Below are 15219 nucleotides of genomic sequence, written 5' to 3' on the forward strand. Positions count from 1 at the left end.
CACCCACAGCAGGTGGTGGGCCTGCCTGGCTATACGTCAGATGTTCCGAGGAGGACAGGTACGTTTTTTTTGAATCTCTGTTGATTAGCATGTGTGGGTGGGGGAAGGGAAGATGTGCCAAGTGTGTGGTTCCTCAAACATGTGATTGTTTTGTGTCCTCCACAGATGGCCAGGAGGTTGCAGGCCAGGAGGTTGCAGGCCAGGAGGTTGCAGGCCCATCGGGCCAGGCTGCTGCACCACCCCCAAGACAGGCTGATGATGAGTCCCAAGAAGGGCAGGATTCCCCAGGGGAGGGGATTGGCCAAACCTCCACTCATGAGGAGGTTGAGGGGGAGGAGGATGAGTGGGAGGATGATGATGAGGGGGAGGAGGACGAAAATATGCAGATTGGCCGGGAAGTCCTCCTGGCCACTGATATGATGACCTTTGAGTCTTCCCCTGAGGCTGGCACCAGTCAGGCCACCATCAGGGGTAGCCCCTCCCACTTCTCCCCCAACAGGCCTCCAGTCACAAGGGTCACTCTCTCCCCTCCTCCAGGCCCGCAAGACTCAGCGGCAGCCAGGGGGCCAACCCAGGAGACCGTGGCTGTGGGCGAGCGTCTGTCGGCCAGTGTGGTGAAGGACAATGCCCGGCAGACCCGCACTCTTGGGAAAATACTTGAAAAAATTACGCAGATGGAGCACAGCCAGGGTGAAATGATGGAGGCACTCGGTGATGTGGCCACCAACTCAACGGCGGTCATTACATGTTTGAACGACATACAGACCGCCACAACACGCGTGGCCCATGAGCTGAGTGCCCTGACCCAGGCTGTGCAGGACAATACTAGGTCTGGCCAGGCCAATGCGGCTGCCCTCACTGCCTGTCTCACTCGAATTGCAGGGGCCATGGAGGGCAGGCCAGCAGGGGCGGCTCCTCCTTCCCCAGCTCACCCCCCCCAGGAGGCTCCTCCTTCCCCAGCTCACCCCCCCCAGGAGGCTCCTCCTTCCCCAGCTCACCCCCCCCCCAATGGACATCCTCCGCGACGGCGTGGCCGTGCCCGTGGCCGTGCCCCTGCCCAGCCAAGGCGTAGCAATCGCCGCCGCTAATTAATTAGCTGGGATACTTTTGTTTTTTTGTTTATGCATTTTTTTTTTTATTATTTAATTTGGTCTTCTGTACTTATGATTTGATTTATGTGTGTGAATGATGTGTGAATGTGGGGGGGGGGGTGGCATTCCTGATAAATTAAGGGTGTCACCCTCAGTTTTGGTGGAGTAGGGATCCCCAGGACCAGGGAGAAGTGCAATCCCAGGTTCCTGAATGGTGTATGAATGCACAGTGACATAATTGGAGCCGTGGCGTGGCGTTACTGCTCCCAAGTCCCAAAGGGGGGGGGGATCTTGGATCTAATCCAATTCGATGTGCATGTGATGTGTCTGTGCTAGGAACCACAGTGGTGTGCATTCATGCATTATCATTGTGACTTTATTGATGTGCATTTACAGGGAAAAGATACATTCTTATTGTGACATTAATCATGTACGTTTACTGGGAAAAAATGCCTTCTGCAAGGCGTCTCCTGGCTGCTGTGCCCTCAGCAGACCGGGTAGAGTTGGTTGGGGGGGTATTGCCTGGGTCGGGGGTCAGGTCATCACATAAGTCAATATGCAGTCCCCTTTTCAGGGCAAAGTTGTGGAGTATACAACATGCCCCAATTATTTGGCACACAAAGTCTGGGGAATACAGCAGTGTACCCCCAGACTTATCCAGGCATCTGAAGCGGGACTTCATAAGCCCAAATGTACGTTCAACCAATCCCCGGGTACGTATGTGCGCCTGGTTGTAGCGTTGCTCTCCTGGGGTTTGGGGGTTCCTGAATGGGGTCATCATGTGAGGTCCCAAGGCATATCCAGAGTCACCTGTAAGGGAAAAGACAGGAGGATATTAGTCATGCATGTGCCCCTTGTGATGTCAGCATCATGGGGGGGACATACCTGACACACATGTCACTCACCAATCAGCCAGCTGTCTCCATACATGTTCTGGTCCAAATCTCTGGAGATCTGTGTTTGCCTGAAAATATAGCTGTCATGGCAGGATCCCGGAAATTTAGCACAGACGTGCCAGATGAGGCCATGGGCATCTACGATCACCTGCACATTTATGGAATGCCAGCCTTTACGATTCCGGAACATGTGCTCAGTATCATGGGGGGGTTGTAGTGCCACATGGGTACAATCAATGGCCCCGATGGTGCGTGGGAATCTGGCAATGTGATAGAAGTCTGTCATGGTCTTCAAACGCTGGTCCTCCTGGGTGGGTTTTTGAAATTGATTTCCCATGCGCCGCAGGATTGCAGGGACCACTTGGTGCACACACCTGCTGATGGAGGATTGTGCCATCCCAGCCACGCCTCCACTTGTGCGTTGGAAAGAGCCAGTGGCAAGAAAATGCAGAGTTGCCAGTACTTTGATGAGTGGCTGCAGTGCATGGGAGCGTTGTGTTGGGCTGGTAAGATCATCCTGAAGTATTGTTGTTAATTCCAGGATGGCCTCACGGTTAAATCTGAAGTTGCGGAATACTTCAGAATCAGGCATGCCAAACAGATCTTGGCGTGGGCGGTATACCCTCTCCTGTGCCCTCCTCCTCCTCCTCTGTGCCCTCCTCCTTCTTTGCGCCTCTATAGACATTAATGCAGCTAGGATCATTGATGGTCCTGGCATTTTGGCAGACAGATTGTAGTCCTGAAAGTGTGTGTGTGCTGAGCTCTTCCTCAATGGTGTTGCTTCAGCAGACATTCAGACGGCATGTGTAAAATTAGGGCTGCTTTTATAAAGTGTAAATTCCCACCGGGAAACTAACAGGTGCGCACAGGGCGTAATCTACGGCGCACACACTTAATTCTGTGGATCGCCCTATCTCCCTCATTTGCATCTTTGCCTATCAAAAAAAGCGGCGTGCCTAGCGTAATTTGCGCCCGAGAATGCGCCGGTGTAATTATTTTAGGTAGGACGGAAAAGCCGGAATTTCAGGCGCTTCTCGTTTTGAGGATCGGGCACAAAGATACACGCCGTGTAAATTTAGAAAAATCGAGTTAAGTCGGCGTATCTCTTTTGTGGATCTGGCCCTGTATGTGTGGTTTTGCTCTTTAGCGCCAGAGTCATACTGTTCCTTTTGCTGTTTGCCTGGGTGGGATTTTGTGACTAACGCAGTTCTAGACCAGTTGAGGGTCAGGGACCTGGTTAGTCATTTTTTAAAAGGGGAGAAATGTGACAGAACCCACCGTCACTGTGTGTTTTGGCCCTCCACCACACATACAGGCCTCCTACCCACACAGGGCCGTCTTTAAGGTAGGGCAAAGGGGGAAGCTGCCCCAGGCCGGTCATTGTTGTGGGGCCCAAGGCAGCTGCCTCATACTTGCCAACTATGCCAGTTTAAATTCCTTTGTCCCTTGAAGTTTTAGTCCTGTGCTGTGTCCTGATATCTCAGTGTGAAGTGCTGCTACTAATGCTGCCCAGCTCTGCCCTATTGTTGTGTACAGATGACTCACCTGCAGACCCTGTGTTAACATGTAAATAACCATCATTCATATGTAAATAACTGGATCATTCATATGTAAATAGTGGCAGAATTCATATGTAAATAGCTGAGTCCGGCAGCATTCATATGTACATAAAGGCGGGATTCATATGTACATCATGCCCCTCTGCAGTGAAGAGATGATGTGCTGTAACCTCTAGCAACCAATCGACAGGAAGAAACCATGTGCTTTAACCTCTAGCAACTAATCAGTGAGCCGTAATGTGTGCTGTAACCTCTAGCAACCAGTCAGTAAGTGGTTATGATATGCTGTAACCTTGTGCAACCAATCGCAATGACTGCCTGATCTGATGCAGTAAACGGATTTTAAGTCTAGCTGATATGTATTGTATGTCTCAGAGCAGGTGGAGAGCAAAATTGCATGGGGGGGCCCAAGAAATTTTTTCCCAGGGTCCAATCAACATTAAAGATGGCCCTGTACCCACAGACTATGGCCCAGCAGAGAACAAGAAACTTGGGGACAAAATGGCATTGGGATCATGTAATGAGGTCTTCATGTAAGCTGCATCCCTTCTTCCCATCCCCCCCTCTTGTTACTGTGTTTAATTATGTTAGGTCATGGCACATAGACAAAGGGTGTTGGGACACATCCCAGTGGGGGATGTGTAAGAATGGGCTGCCTGCTTATCCCTTGGTGTGTTTTAACTGTAGTTGTTTGAATATATAAGTGTTGAGTTTCCATTGGTACTTCCTTGTCCCCTACCCCCTCTATGACAAGGCTAAGAGGAGTGTCCCTAACTGTGTTTAAAGGTGTATGTTTTGTACTTCATAAACAGTTTTATGCTCTGCATGTTTAACCCTCAACACCTGTGTGGTTTGCCTCGTGATTGGGGGGTTAAGGGCTGGTTACGTTTTGGAGAACAGGAGACACAGTTCTGGCGAAGGTGCCCAGCCAGGGTATCCGAGATCCGTCACAAACCTCTTACAAGACAATTTTATGGTACTGTTCATAAAGGCCCCAACTAGAAGTGATGCTCTTCTGGACCTGGTAATCTCAAACTATGCAAAGCTTATTTCTAATGTTCATAGAAAAGAACATCTGGGTAGCAGTGACCATAACACAATTTAATGTTTTGTTAGCAGTAAACAACAAACGCATTAAAGAGATAAAAACACTTAACTTTAACAGGGAAAAGAGATATTTAACTTAAAGCGTTTGTTACCCTAAAAAATAAAAATAAATGGATCCTGTTCCTATGAATAACAGCACAGTGCTTGTGCTATGTAATTTGGACCTTGTATCATATGAAATACCTGGCTGATCCTACCTGGTTCTGCCTTCTCCCCTGTAAACTGACCACATTTGATCATGGCTGCTGAGCCCTGACACCGTGGTCATTTTAAGTGCCTCCATCATCCACAGCTCTCCTCTGTCCTCCTCCTCCCCTCCCTCCTTGGCTGTCAGCTTTTCAGTGCCCACCCCTCCCCTCCCGTTCTGCTAAAATAACTGTGTAATTTACAGACAATTGTGAGTTGTGCTCATGTGACCGCCCGCCGCTCTCCTCCTCCTGACTGACGTCCATGTGGAATTCTCAGTCCCTCCCATTGTAGCTGTCAGATTGGGAGAGGGAATGTGGGCAGTCACATGAGTGCAGAGCGGTGCAAGGAAATAGGGCACATAGCATTATGGAAGACAGGGGATTGTCTGAAAATTACCAAGTGGGGTTACAATCACTTTAACAGGAAACAATTTCCAAGGCTTCGGGCTGTTCTCCAAGACTTAGACTGGGAGGGAATATTAATGAACACTGGAGAGAAATGGGAATTCTTCTGATTAAGATGCAGGGAATTTTGGCTTAACTGTAAACTCCTTATCTCTGTTACTTAATGCTTGCCGAAAAGTTGGTCACTTAGAATGAGTGGGGTTATTTGAGCATGTGCTAGGGGCTGCCTTAGCAAAGTTCTTTGTCAGTGTCCAATAACTTGAAGGGGAGTCTGAATATAACCCATGAACTATACTTCAAGGTAAGGACTTTACAGGTAAGTAAAAATACCCGTTTTCTAAACATTTATGCTGCCCTTAGTGAATTATATGTTTTTGCAAAATTTGTTAATATTTTTTTTCTGAAGTAATTTTTGCCCTTTTTAGGATATGCAGGTTACTGGTCTAGAAGATGACAGCCGAGCCCTAAATATTACTATCCACAAACCAGCAGCGACTCCCCATTCCAAGCCATTCTCTATTCTTCAAGCTACATTTATCTTCTCTGACCACATCCGGTGTATTATAGCTAAACAGAGACTAGCTAAAGGACGCATTCAGGCACGACGGATGAAAATGCAAAGGATATCTGGTTAGTCATCGCATGCAAAAATTACTGATCTTCTCATACATAAAATGCATGGTTATTGAAAAACTGATGATCATGTCCTACTCAACGTAATACTTGATTTTCTTTGTTTTTTTCCTTACTGAACTACACAGACATTATATATCAACACTGGATAGTATGTAAATGGTTTTGAATTGGGGATGAGTAGGGAGTTCTAGTAAACTTGATTTCACAGCGAATGGACCGATTTTGTATTTGGGCATTTTGCATTTGTTGTTTACAATTTGTTCTTTCATGTTTGCAGCAAGCACACCCCTTAATTTTTTTTTTTTTTATTGAATGGTATACAGCAGATACAATAAAAGGGGAACTTCGACAAAACATATAATCAGTAGACAACATCATTAGCATTACTAATACATCAGGGTATACTGTGGAAGGGTAGAGCACATATATGCAGTAAAAAATAAAATAACGCTAAGAAAAGAGTGCCATGACCCTTCCAACCAGTCTACGTTAAAGGCAGTCTCTCCCTTCTAAAGCAAAAGAGAGATCAGCCAGATCATTGGGGGAAGTCTATAAAGGTGAGTATTACTAGGTTCTGCGCACACCACTCTTTTGTGTTATTTTTTCTAAATACATACACAGAGAGAGAGAGAGGGGTGGGGGAGGGGTTCTTCAGGACGGGAGTTGTGGTTACAAGGAAGCAGGAGTTGTCATCTCACAGGAGCCAGGGCCGATCAGACAGTAGGACTCACTGGCAACAGCCCTGGCTAGGCATATCTGAGGAATTCATCTGAGAAGCAGAATTGAACCCAATAAAATCATCTGGTCTTGTGTTCCTCCATCTTATCTCGCAGTAACGAGGTCAAGTCTTCCATTTGCTCTATATCTTTCACCCTTGCAAACCATTGCGGCGTCGGCGCAGATTGTCGTTTCCATAGGGGCGGGATGCACGCCCATGCAGCATTAAGAAGGTGTTTGAGAAGGGATTTATGATAACATTTCCTAGATAAAGGGGTAAGGTTTAGCAGGATTGGGGCCGGGTCGCCCTGTAGGGCAATGTCAGTGAATTTATGTACACCCCTTACTTTTAAAAAGACCCAATGACTGTGTGAAATGAGTTTGTATAAACAAAGCCATGTCACACCCCGTCAATGTGATATTCCTTGTTTTTAAACAAAAGCTATCTCATTACTATTATGTCTTTTGTTTTTGACATATAAGCCTTTTTATGACAGCAGATCAAGCATGGAGTTGCTGAACACCTGGTTTGCATCGAAAAAACAAGCGCCATGTGTTTGCATTGTGCTACATTCTTCCTCTTTAACCCGTTTACCACCACTATACATGGCAGCAGGATAAGTGGAGCTTAACACCCAGAACTATGACAGAGCAGCAAGGCAGCAAGGTACCATGAGATATATAGGGCCTGATTCCCAAAAGAGATACGCAGACTTAACTGCTGTTCAGTCTGTGCCTAACTTTGGAAACGATCCTCAAAAGGCTTTTTCCAAAGTTAGGCAGAAAATCTGACATGTGTAAGACACTTACACGGTCAGATCTTAGGATCTTTAGTACCGCATCCGCCGCTGGGGGCATTTCTCATGGAAATGCAGCTTTGAGTATGCAAATGAGGACTTAAGCAGATTCTCAAAGCATTTCAGCATTGTGATTTCTGCATAATTTCCGATTTTGCTTGCGCAAAACTAGGGCTGGTTTTACAATGTGTAAAGTTATTCACACCTTGTAAAGGCCCATTCAAGCGACGGCATTTGGTATGCATTCCTGAGGGAGAACTCCACGGCAATGTTTAAATTCAAAACCGGCATGGGTTCCCCCCCCAGGAGCATACCAGGCCCTTAGGTCTGGTATGGGTTGTAAGGAGACCCCCCCTACGCGGAAAAATCGACGTAGGGGGTCCCCCTACAATCCATACCAGACCCATATCCAAAGCACGCTACCCGGCCGGCCAGGAAGGGAGTGGGGACGAGCGAGCGCCCCCCCCCCTCCTGAGCTGTGCCAGGCCGCATGCCCTCAACATGGGGGGGTTGGGTGCTCTGGGGCAGGGGGGCGCACTGCGGGCCCCCCCACCCCAGAGCACCCTGTCCCCATGTTGATGAGGACAGGACCTCTTCCCGACAACCCTTGCCGTTGGTTGTCGGGGTCTGCGGGCGGGGGCTTATCGGAATCTGGGAGTCCCCTCAAATAAGGGGGCCCCCAGATACCGGCCCCCCACCCTAAGTGAATGGATATGGGGTACATCGTACCCCTACCCATTCACCTGGAGGCAAAAAGTAAAAGTTAGTAAACACACAACACAAGGGTTTTTAAAATAATTTATTATTCTGCTCCGGAGGCCCCCCCTGTCTTCTTTATTAGCTCTAATACCAGGGGGGGCTTCTTCTTCCACTCTCCAGGGGGGTTTCTTCCGCTCTCCGGGGGGGGGCTTCTCCGCTCTCCGGGGGGGGCTTCTCCGCTCTCCAGGGGTCTTCTTCTATCTTCGCCGCTCTCCGCTGTTGACTCGGCGAACCCCGGTTCTTCTGCAGCTGTCCGGTGCCTTCTTCTTCAGCGCTGGCTGCCTGCTATCTTTGTGTGTTAGCTCAATTAGTAACAGGCAGCCAGCGCGGTCTTCTGTGACGTTAGGTTCTTCTTCTCCCCTCTTCCGATGTTGACTCGTCGCCTCTTGACACTGCAATGATGGAAGCGCGCCTTGCATCCCATTTATATAGGCATCACCGTCCCATCATGCTCCGGCAGGTACCCACGTGGTGGGTGCCTACCCACGTGCACCCACCACGTAGGTACCTACCGGAGCATGATGGGACGGTGATGCCTATATAAATGGGATGCAAGGCGCGCTTCCATCATTGCAGTGTCAAGAGGCGACGAGTCAACATCGGAAGAGGGGAGAAGAAGAACCTGACGTCACAGAAGACCGCGCTGGCTGCCTGTTACTAATTGAGCTAACACACAAAGATAGCAGGCAGCCAGCGCTGAAGAAGAAGGCACCGGACAGCTGCAGAAGAACCGGGGTTCGCCGAGTCAACAGCGGAGAGCGGCGAAGATAGAAGAAGACCCCCGGAGAGCGGAGAAGCCCCCCCCCCGGAGAGCGGAGAAGCCCCCCCCGGAGAGCGGAAGAAGAAACCCCCCCGGAGAGTGGAAGAAGACCCCCGGAGAGCGGAAGAAGAAGCCCCCCTGGTATTAGAGCTAATAAAGAAGACAGGGGGGGCCTCCGGAGCAGAATAATAAATTATTTTAAAAACCCTTGTGTTGTGTGTTTACTAACTTTTACTTTTTGCCTCCAGGTGAATGGGTAGGGGTACGATGTACCCCATATCCATTCACTTAGGGTGGGGGGCCGGTATCTGGGGGCCCCCTTATTTGAGGGGACTCCCAGATTCCGATAAGCCCCCGCCCGCAGACCCCGACAACCAACGGCAAGGGTTGTCGGGAAGAGGTCCTGTCCTCATCAACATGGGGACAGGGTGCTCTGGGGTGGGGGGGCCCGCAGTGCGCCCCCCTGCCCCAGAGCACCCAACCCCCCCATGTTGAGGGCATGCGGCCTGGCACGGCTCAGGAGGGGGGGGCGCTCGCTCGTCCCCACTCCCTTCCTGGCCGGCCGGGTAGCGTGCTTTGGATACGGGTCTGGTATGGATTGTAGGGGGACCCCCTACGTCGATTTTTCGGCGTGGGGGGGTCTCCTTACAACCCATACCAGACCTAAGGGCCTGGTATGCTCCTGGGGGGGGGAACCCATGCCGGTTTTTTCTTTGAAAATTGGCATGGAGTTCTCCCTCTCAGGAATGCATGCTGAGCGACGCTGTCATTTTTTTTTATAATTATTTGTTTTCCCGACACGTATATTTTTTTTCACCCGTCGCAACTTTAGTGTCCCGTCGCAATCCACAAAGCCGCCCGGCGTCAATTACGTTCGCGCGCTGCACGTCGGGAAAATTACGTCACACGCATGCGCAGTACGGCCGGCGCGGGAGCGCGCCTCATTTAAATTTTAAACGCCCCCCGGAGAGGAGGACCGCCTTGCGACGGCGGCACTTAAGTTACACGGCCTGAAATTTCTAGGTAAGTGCTTTGAAGATCGGGCACTTAGGTAGAGATTTTAAGTCAGTGTAACTTAACTGCTGAAAGTTAAGTTAGGCAGCTTTTTTGGGAATCAGGCCCATAGTACTTGGAGACCAACAGTAAACCAGAAGAATGAGCAGAGGAGAAGCAGCAAATCATGCAGGGAAAACAGGCGGTTGTGGAAAGAGATGGGCAGCATATAGGCAGCAATCACGACATGAAGGGAGATTTTTCAAATAAGCTTATATTGTGGATTGTCAAAAATATCTATTTTGTATTGTTCTCACAATGCAGATGTTAAAAAAGGAAAGTATAAAATATGACCTTAGTTCTCTACTTAACCCTTTTATTACCAGATTTGTTTTTGCGTTTCCATCATTAACTCTTGTTACAGTTCACATTTTAGGCCTTAAAGTGATACTAAAGTCTTTTTTTTTTGTCATTAAAAATAACAAACATGTCATACTTACCTGATCTGTGCCATGGTTTTGCACAGAGCAGCCCAGATCCCCCTCTTATTGGGTCCCTCTTCTGTGCTCTGGCCCCTTCCTCCTGTTGAGTGCCCCCACAGCAAACAGTTTTCTATGAGGGCACCCAAGCCAAGCCACAGCTTCCTGTGTTCATTCAGACACAGAGCCGCGGCATGACACCGACCCTGTCTCTCCTCATTTGCCCACTGACTTTGACAGCAGCGGGAACCGATAGTGCCAATGAGGAGGCAGCGTCCCAGACAGCCAAGTCTCTCGTGCAACATTGCTGGATCTAGATGGACCTTAGGTAAGTATTAGGGGGTGCTAAGGGAGGGCTGCTGCACACAGAAGTTTGTTAATCTTAATTCACTGAATGATGCTAGAAAAATGCTCGTAGTTGCGATTTTTTTATGTCATGATATCAGTGCAATGGTTTATCAAATGCTTTTTTTTTTTTTTTAGTAAGAAGTACACTAAAGTTAACTTTAGTACATACAAATGCAATAAACCTATGAAGTTGTGTGGAGTAAATAGATGTGTAACATATCAAGCATTAAAGTGTTACTAAACCCTGAATCCTGCATCCACCATATCTGGTCTCGCACAGTACACAGAACATGGGAATGCGGTTATTTTAGTAAATACTGTATAAGCTACTAAATACCTTTTCTCATCAGCAGTATATAGCAGTCATGTGACTTCTATCAGTGTCCGGCCAAGCACTGGTTAAAGTTTGTAGGAGGAGTTTTAATTTTTTTCTGACTGTCCTATGAGCCTGCATGACCCCTGACCCTCTGTCTGAACAGTACTGATTGGCCCTGTGCTGATCACGTGCACCCTCCCAAAAAAACATAAAAATTGTCTAGCAATACACACCAAACTGAGCATGTGCAGAGTGCCCCCAAGGCTCTGTACCATCAGAAGATGGATTGGGGACAGTAAAAGAAGGGGGAGGATCAGAGAACACAGGAGCAAACAGGCTTTTACACAATGCAGAGGATTAACCCCTGAAGTAAAAATTGCAATAGTATATACACTCTATCGTAGCCTATATAGCTATTGCATATATGTATCAATTGTCTATCCTTATAACTGCTAGTCTATCAGAGTATGCTAGGCTTAATGATATAATGTTGGCTATGAAGAACATTTGTTTAGTAAACAGTGTTACATTTATTTCCCAAGAAAATAGGGAAATCACATAATAAAACAGTACTTAAAGCGTCCTCTAGGTAGAATCTTTGATGGCTGAGCTCAGATGTTGGAAGAGTCTGGGCCGCATGGTTTAGGTCCAAGAGGGTCTGGGCCTCATAGTTTAGGCCAAAGCCATCAGGCTCCTGCGCAGGCTTCCATGAGGCTCTCACCAGCAGCACAGGAGCGAAAAAGAGACAGAGCTCTCTGAAACAGCCCTTTTTACAAAACTCAGTCACAGACTCATTCAAACTCCCCCCATTGCCAACCCCCTTTGCTTCTGGACCAATCGTAGTGTTCACAGGAAAATCCTCCCTAATAGATTATATTACTGACTGTCCTACCATACTTGGCCTCTGGGGGGCAGTATTTCCCATATCATCTCCATGCGCCCTGGGCCATCTTTGTCATCAATCACTTTGAAGCTTGCATCACACCAGGTGGCCTGGAGCCAAGCCCTCTTGCTATGCAGAAAGGGGGGGGCTGTGAGGAAACACAGGTGGGACTTTGAATGAGGCACATACCTGATGTGGTTGATGCAAACCTATTACCCTATATGTGCTGAGTATACACTGAATCAAGTGCGGTCATGGTACCAGTGGCTTACTCCCAGAGATGTGCGGACACAGAATGAGGTTCATACAGGATGCTTATTTCTAAGGAGTAATCCGAAAGAGGAGGGATGTATTCAGCACTATATTGGGGGAATAGGAGCTGGGATGGGTGCTGTTAATGGAGTGGGCATCGCTCTCCTGAGGAACAAACTCGCAGCCATAGCTTCAGAGAGATGGGTGCCCCCCTTTGATAACATTCAACAAAGTAACAAATACCCAGATTAATGTGGCTCAAGATTTTGTCAACCATGTTGAGAGGTTGGTAGAGTGTGTGAGATGGTATAGGACAGAAATATGTAATTGGTTCTGGTGTGCACGCAGAAGCAGGCGGAGTTATCAACCAAAATCAAGCTGATTGTACAGTCTCTGTATGAGGGGCAGTGGCCAGATGAGGTAACATCACCGCTCAGTAAGACTTTGCCAAAAAACTTTGCTTACACTAATCCAAAGTGGTGGTCGAATGCCTGGATGGGCTGTACTAGTTTGGATTGTGAAAGGTGTTATATTGTGTGATCCCATATACAGAAATGCAGATTTGGTGTGTATATTTGGTGGCATCAATGGACTTACTGCCAGGGATTCTACCTTGTTGCATTTGAGGCTAAATTACCCACATGTGATCAGAGAGTACAGAAGCTGGGGTCAGGTTAATATTTCCCTCTGTCGGAAGCATGACCATGATGTCCTTTGTATGCCAGGTCAATACACAGTGGTGAACGAGAAATGTTCGGAAAATAATTAGTGGGAATGCTTCAGCAGCATTCCCAGTATTGTTATTCGTTTTTTAATTATTCTCATTCCGTAAGTTTTTTGGCTCTGCGTAACTTCTGCATACTTTCAGCTATTAAAACCATTCAACTTTTAAAATGTTCAGCTCTTTCAGCTAATGATGGGACTTCTTCAACTTTTTTTGTACTATTTATACTTTTTAAAAAAAAATATTAAGCTTTTTAACACTGAAGTCAATTGGAGCATGCTTCAAATCCTTAAAATCTTCTTCCGCTCCCAAAAGTTTCAGCTCTACTTTCACCTACAGATGCCAAACAAAACTTTAAAATGTTCACAAAATATTCAGGTATCTGGCTATATCTTTTCAGTTTGATCATTTTCGGAAATTTTATCGATTAAACAGAGTGTGTATTGGGTTTATTCTTTGCAAACTTTTAAAGCCAACAATTCAGTTTAGTGTCAGCTTTTCAAAAAACCTTTAAATATTCCACACCTTTCATACATTTAGTGGTGGTGTTAAACTTTTTTTTAATGAAATTCATGTTTATTTTAAAACCATTCCTACTTTTCTAACTATTCTCACTTCTTCAAGTTTTTCTTACGGATTTAAGCTATTCATCCAGTTAGCTTTAGCAATTCAGCTATTCAGCATTCCCACACATTTCCTGCAGGAAATGCATTTTCTAGGCCACTCTGTGTTCTGGATGGAGAGATCATTGCTGGGAAGGAAGCACCTGGGTATTTTTGAAACATAGATGAGTTTTCTATTTGTCCTAAAGGATAGCGATGTATAACGAAAGATAACATTAGTCATGGAACTAGGGTGGTTCTTGAACCTAACAGTAGGTAGAGGTGCATGACCCTGGGCATGGTTACTGAAATCCAGGCACAGGGATGGAATTTTGTGGGTTTTGTGAAGGCCTACTGTACTCTGGTAGCCAGCGTTTATTCCCTTTAATTACCGGAGCATCCTCCTGTGTGTAGTTTCTGGCATTAACCGTGCAGGGTTTCAACCACTCAGGTGAGACATCAACTTAGGTGTAACTCCCACATGTCCAGTAACCGTGAGCTTCTTTATAGGACCGCTAAGATTGAGACACCGCTCCTACGAGGAAGTTTTCACCCCATTGATGTGTCACCTGGCACTCTCTAGTCTGGCCAGCAGACACCTTATTATGCATAAGTGCCAGCCTCCTAGTTACCTGCATCATATTAATTCAGTTATGTCAATACATGTCCCACATTAAAAACATTTCCTTCTTTCAATTCCTCGTCCCATGAAAAACATATTTTACATCTCTTGTTCTGAAGGAAAAACAATGATAAAAAAAATTATAAAAAAAAATTATAAAAAAATTACAAAAATGGAAAAAAATAAGAGAAAAATAAAAAATCTTTATTAAAAAGAAAATAAAAATCAATAAAAGTTAAAAAAATATATAATAAAATGAAACACAAAAATGTATAAAAAAAAATAATTAAAAAAATTAAGACATTTGATAAAAAATTATAATAATAAAATAATTTTACATTTTTTCTGAAGACAAAAACGTGAACAAAAATTCAATGACAGTAAGAGCATTTTTAAAACAAAAATAACAATCCAGAGGCTTATCCTCAAATATATAAAAAATATATATATATACAGTACAGACCAAAAGTCTAAAGAGTTTTCTTTATTTTCATGACTATGAAAATTGTAGATTCACACTGAAGGCATCAAAACTATGAATTAACACATGTGAAATTATACATAACAAAAAAGTGTGAAACAACTGAAAATAAATTTCATATTCTAGGTTCTTCAAAGTAGCCACCTTTTGCAGCAGACACATCTCTAGAACTGTTAAGAGGAGACTGTGTGAATCAGGCCTTCATGGTAGAATATCTGCTAGGAAACCACTGCTAAAGAAAGGCAACACGCAGAAGAGACTTATTTGGGCTAAAGAACACAAGGAATGGACATTAGACCAGTGGAAATCGGTGCTTTGGTCTGATGAGTCCAAACTTGAGATCTTTGGTTCCAACCCCCGTGTCTTTGTGCGATGCAGAAAAGGTGAACATGCCTGGTTCCCACCGTGAAGCATGGAGGAGGAGGTGTGATGGTGCTTTGCTGGTGACACTGTTGGGGATTTATTCAAAATTGAAGGCATACTGAACCAGCATGGCTACCACAGCATCTTGCAGCAGCATGCTATTCCATCCGGTTTGCGTTTAGTTGGACCATCATTTATTTTAAACAGGACAATGACCCCAAACACACCTCCAGGCTGTGAA

The 15219-nt window shown here is 46.2% G+C and overlaps 1 protein-coding gene across 13 annotated transcripts in view; it reads left to right on the forward strand.

Annotated features, from left to right (window-relative positions):
- CLEC16A (C-type lectin domain containing 16A) overlaps positions 1–15219 on the forward strand; it is a 1403906-nt gene that overhangs the window by 1099994 nt on the left and 288693 nt on the right. For all 13 annotated transcript variants that reach the window (XM_040358542.1, XM_040358539.1, XM_040358533.1 and 10 more), the window contains one exon: positions 5672–5876. In XM_040358542.1, coding sequence (XP_040214476.1) covers positions 5672–5876 — 205 coding nt within the window. The remainder of the gene's footprint in view (positions 1–5671; positions 5877–15219) is intronic.

The sequence above is a fragment of the Rana temporaria genome, chromosome 6, assembly GCF_905171775.1.
Source record: "Rana temporaria chromosome 6, aRanTem1.1, whole genome shotgun sequence".
Lineage (NCBI taxonomy): Eukaryota > Metazoa > Chordata > Amphibia > Anura > Ranidae > Rana > Rana temporaria.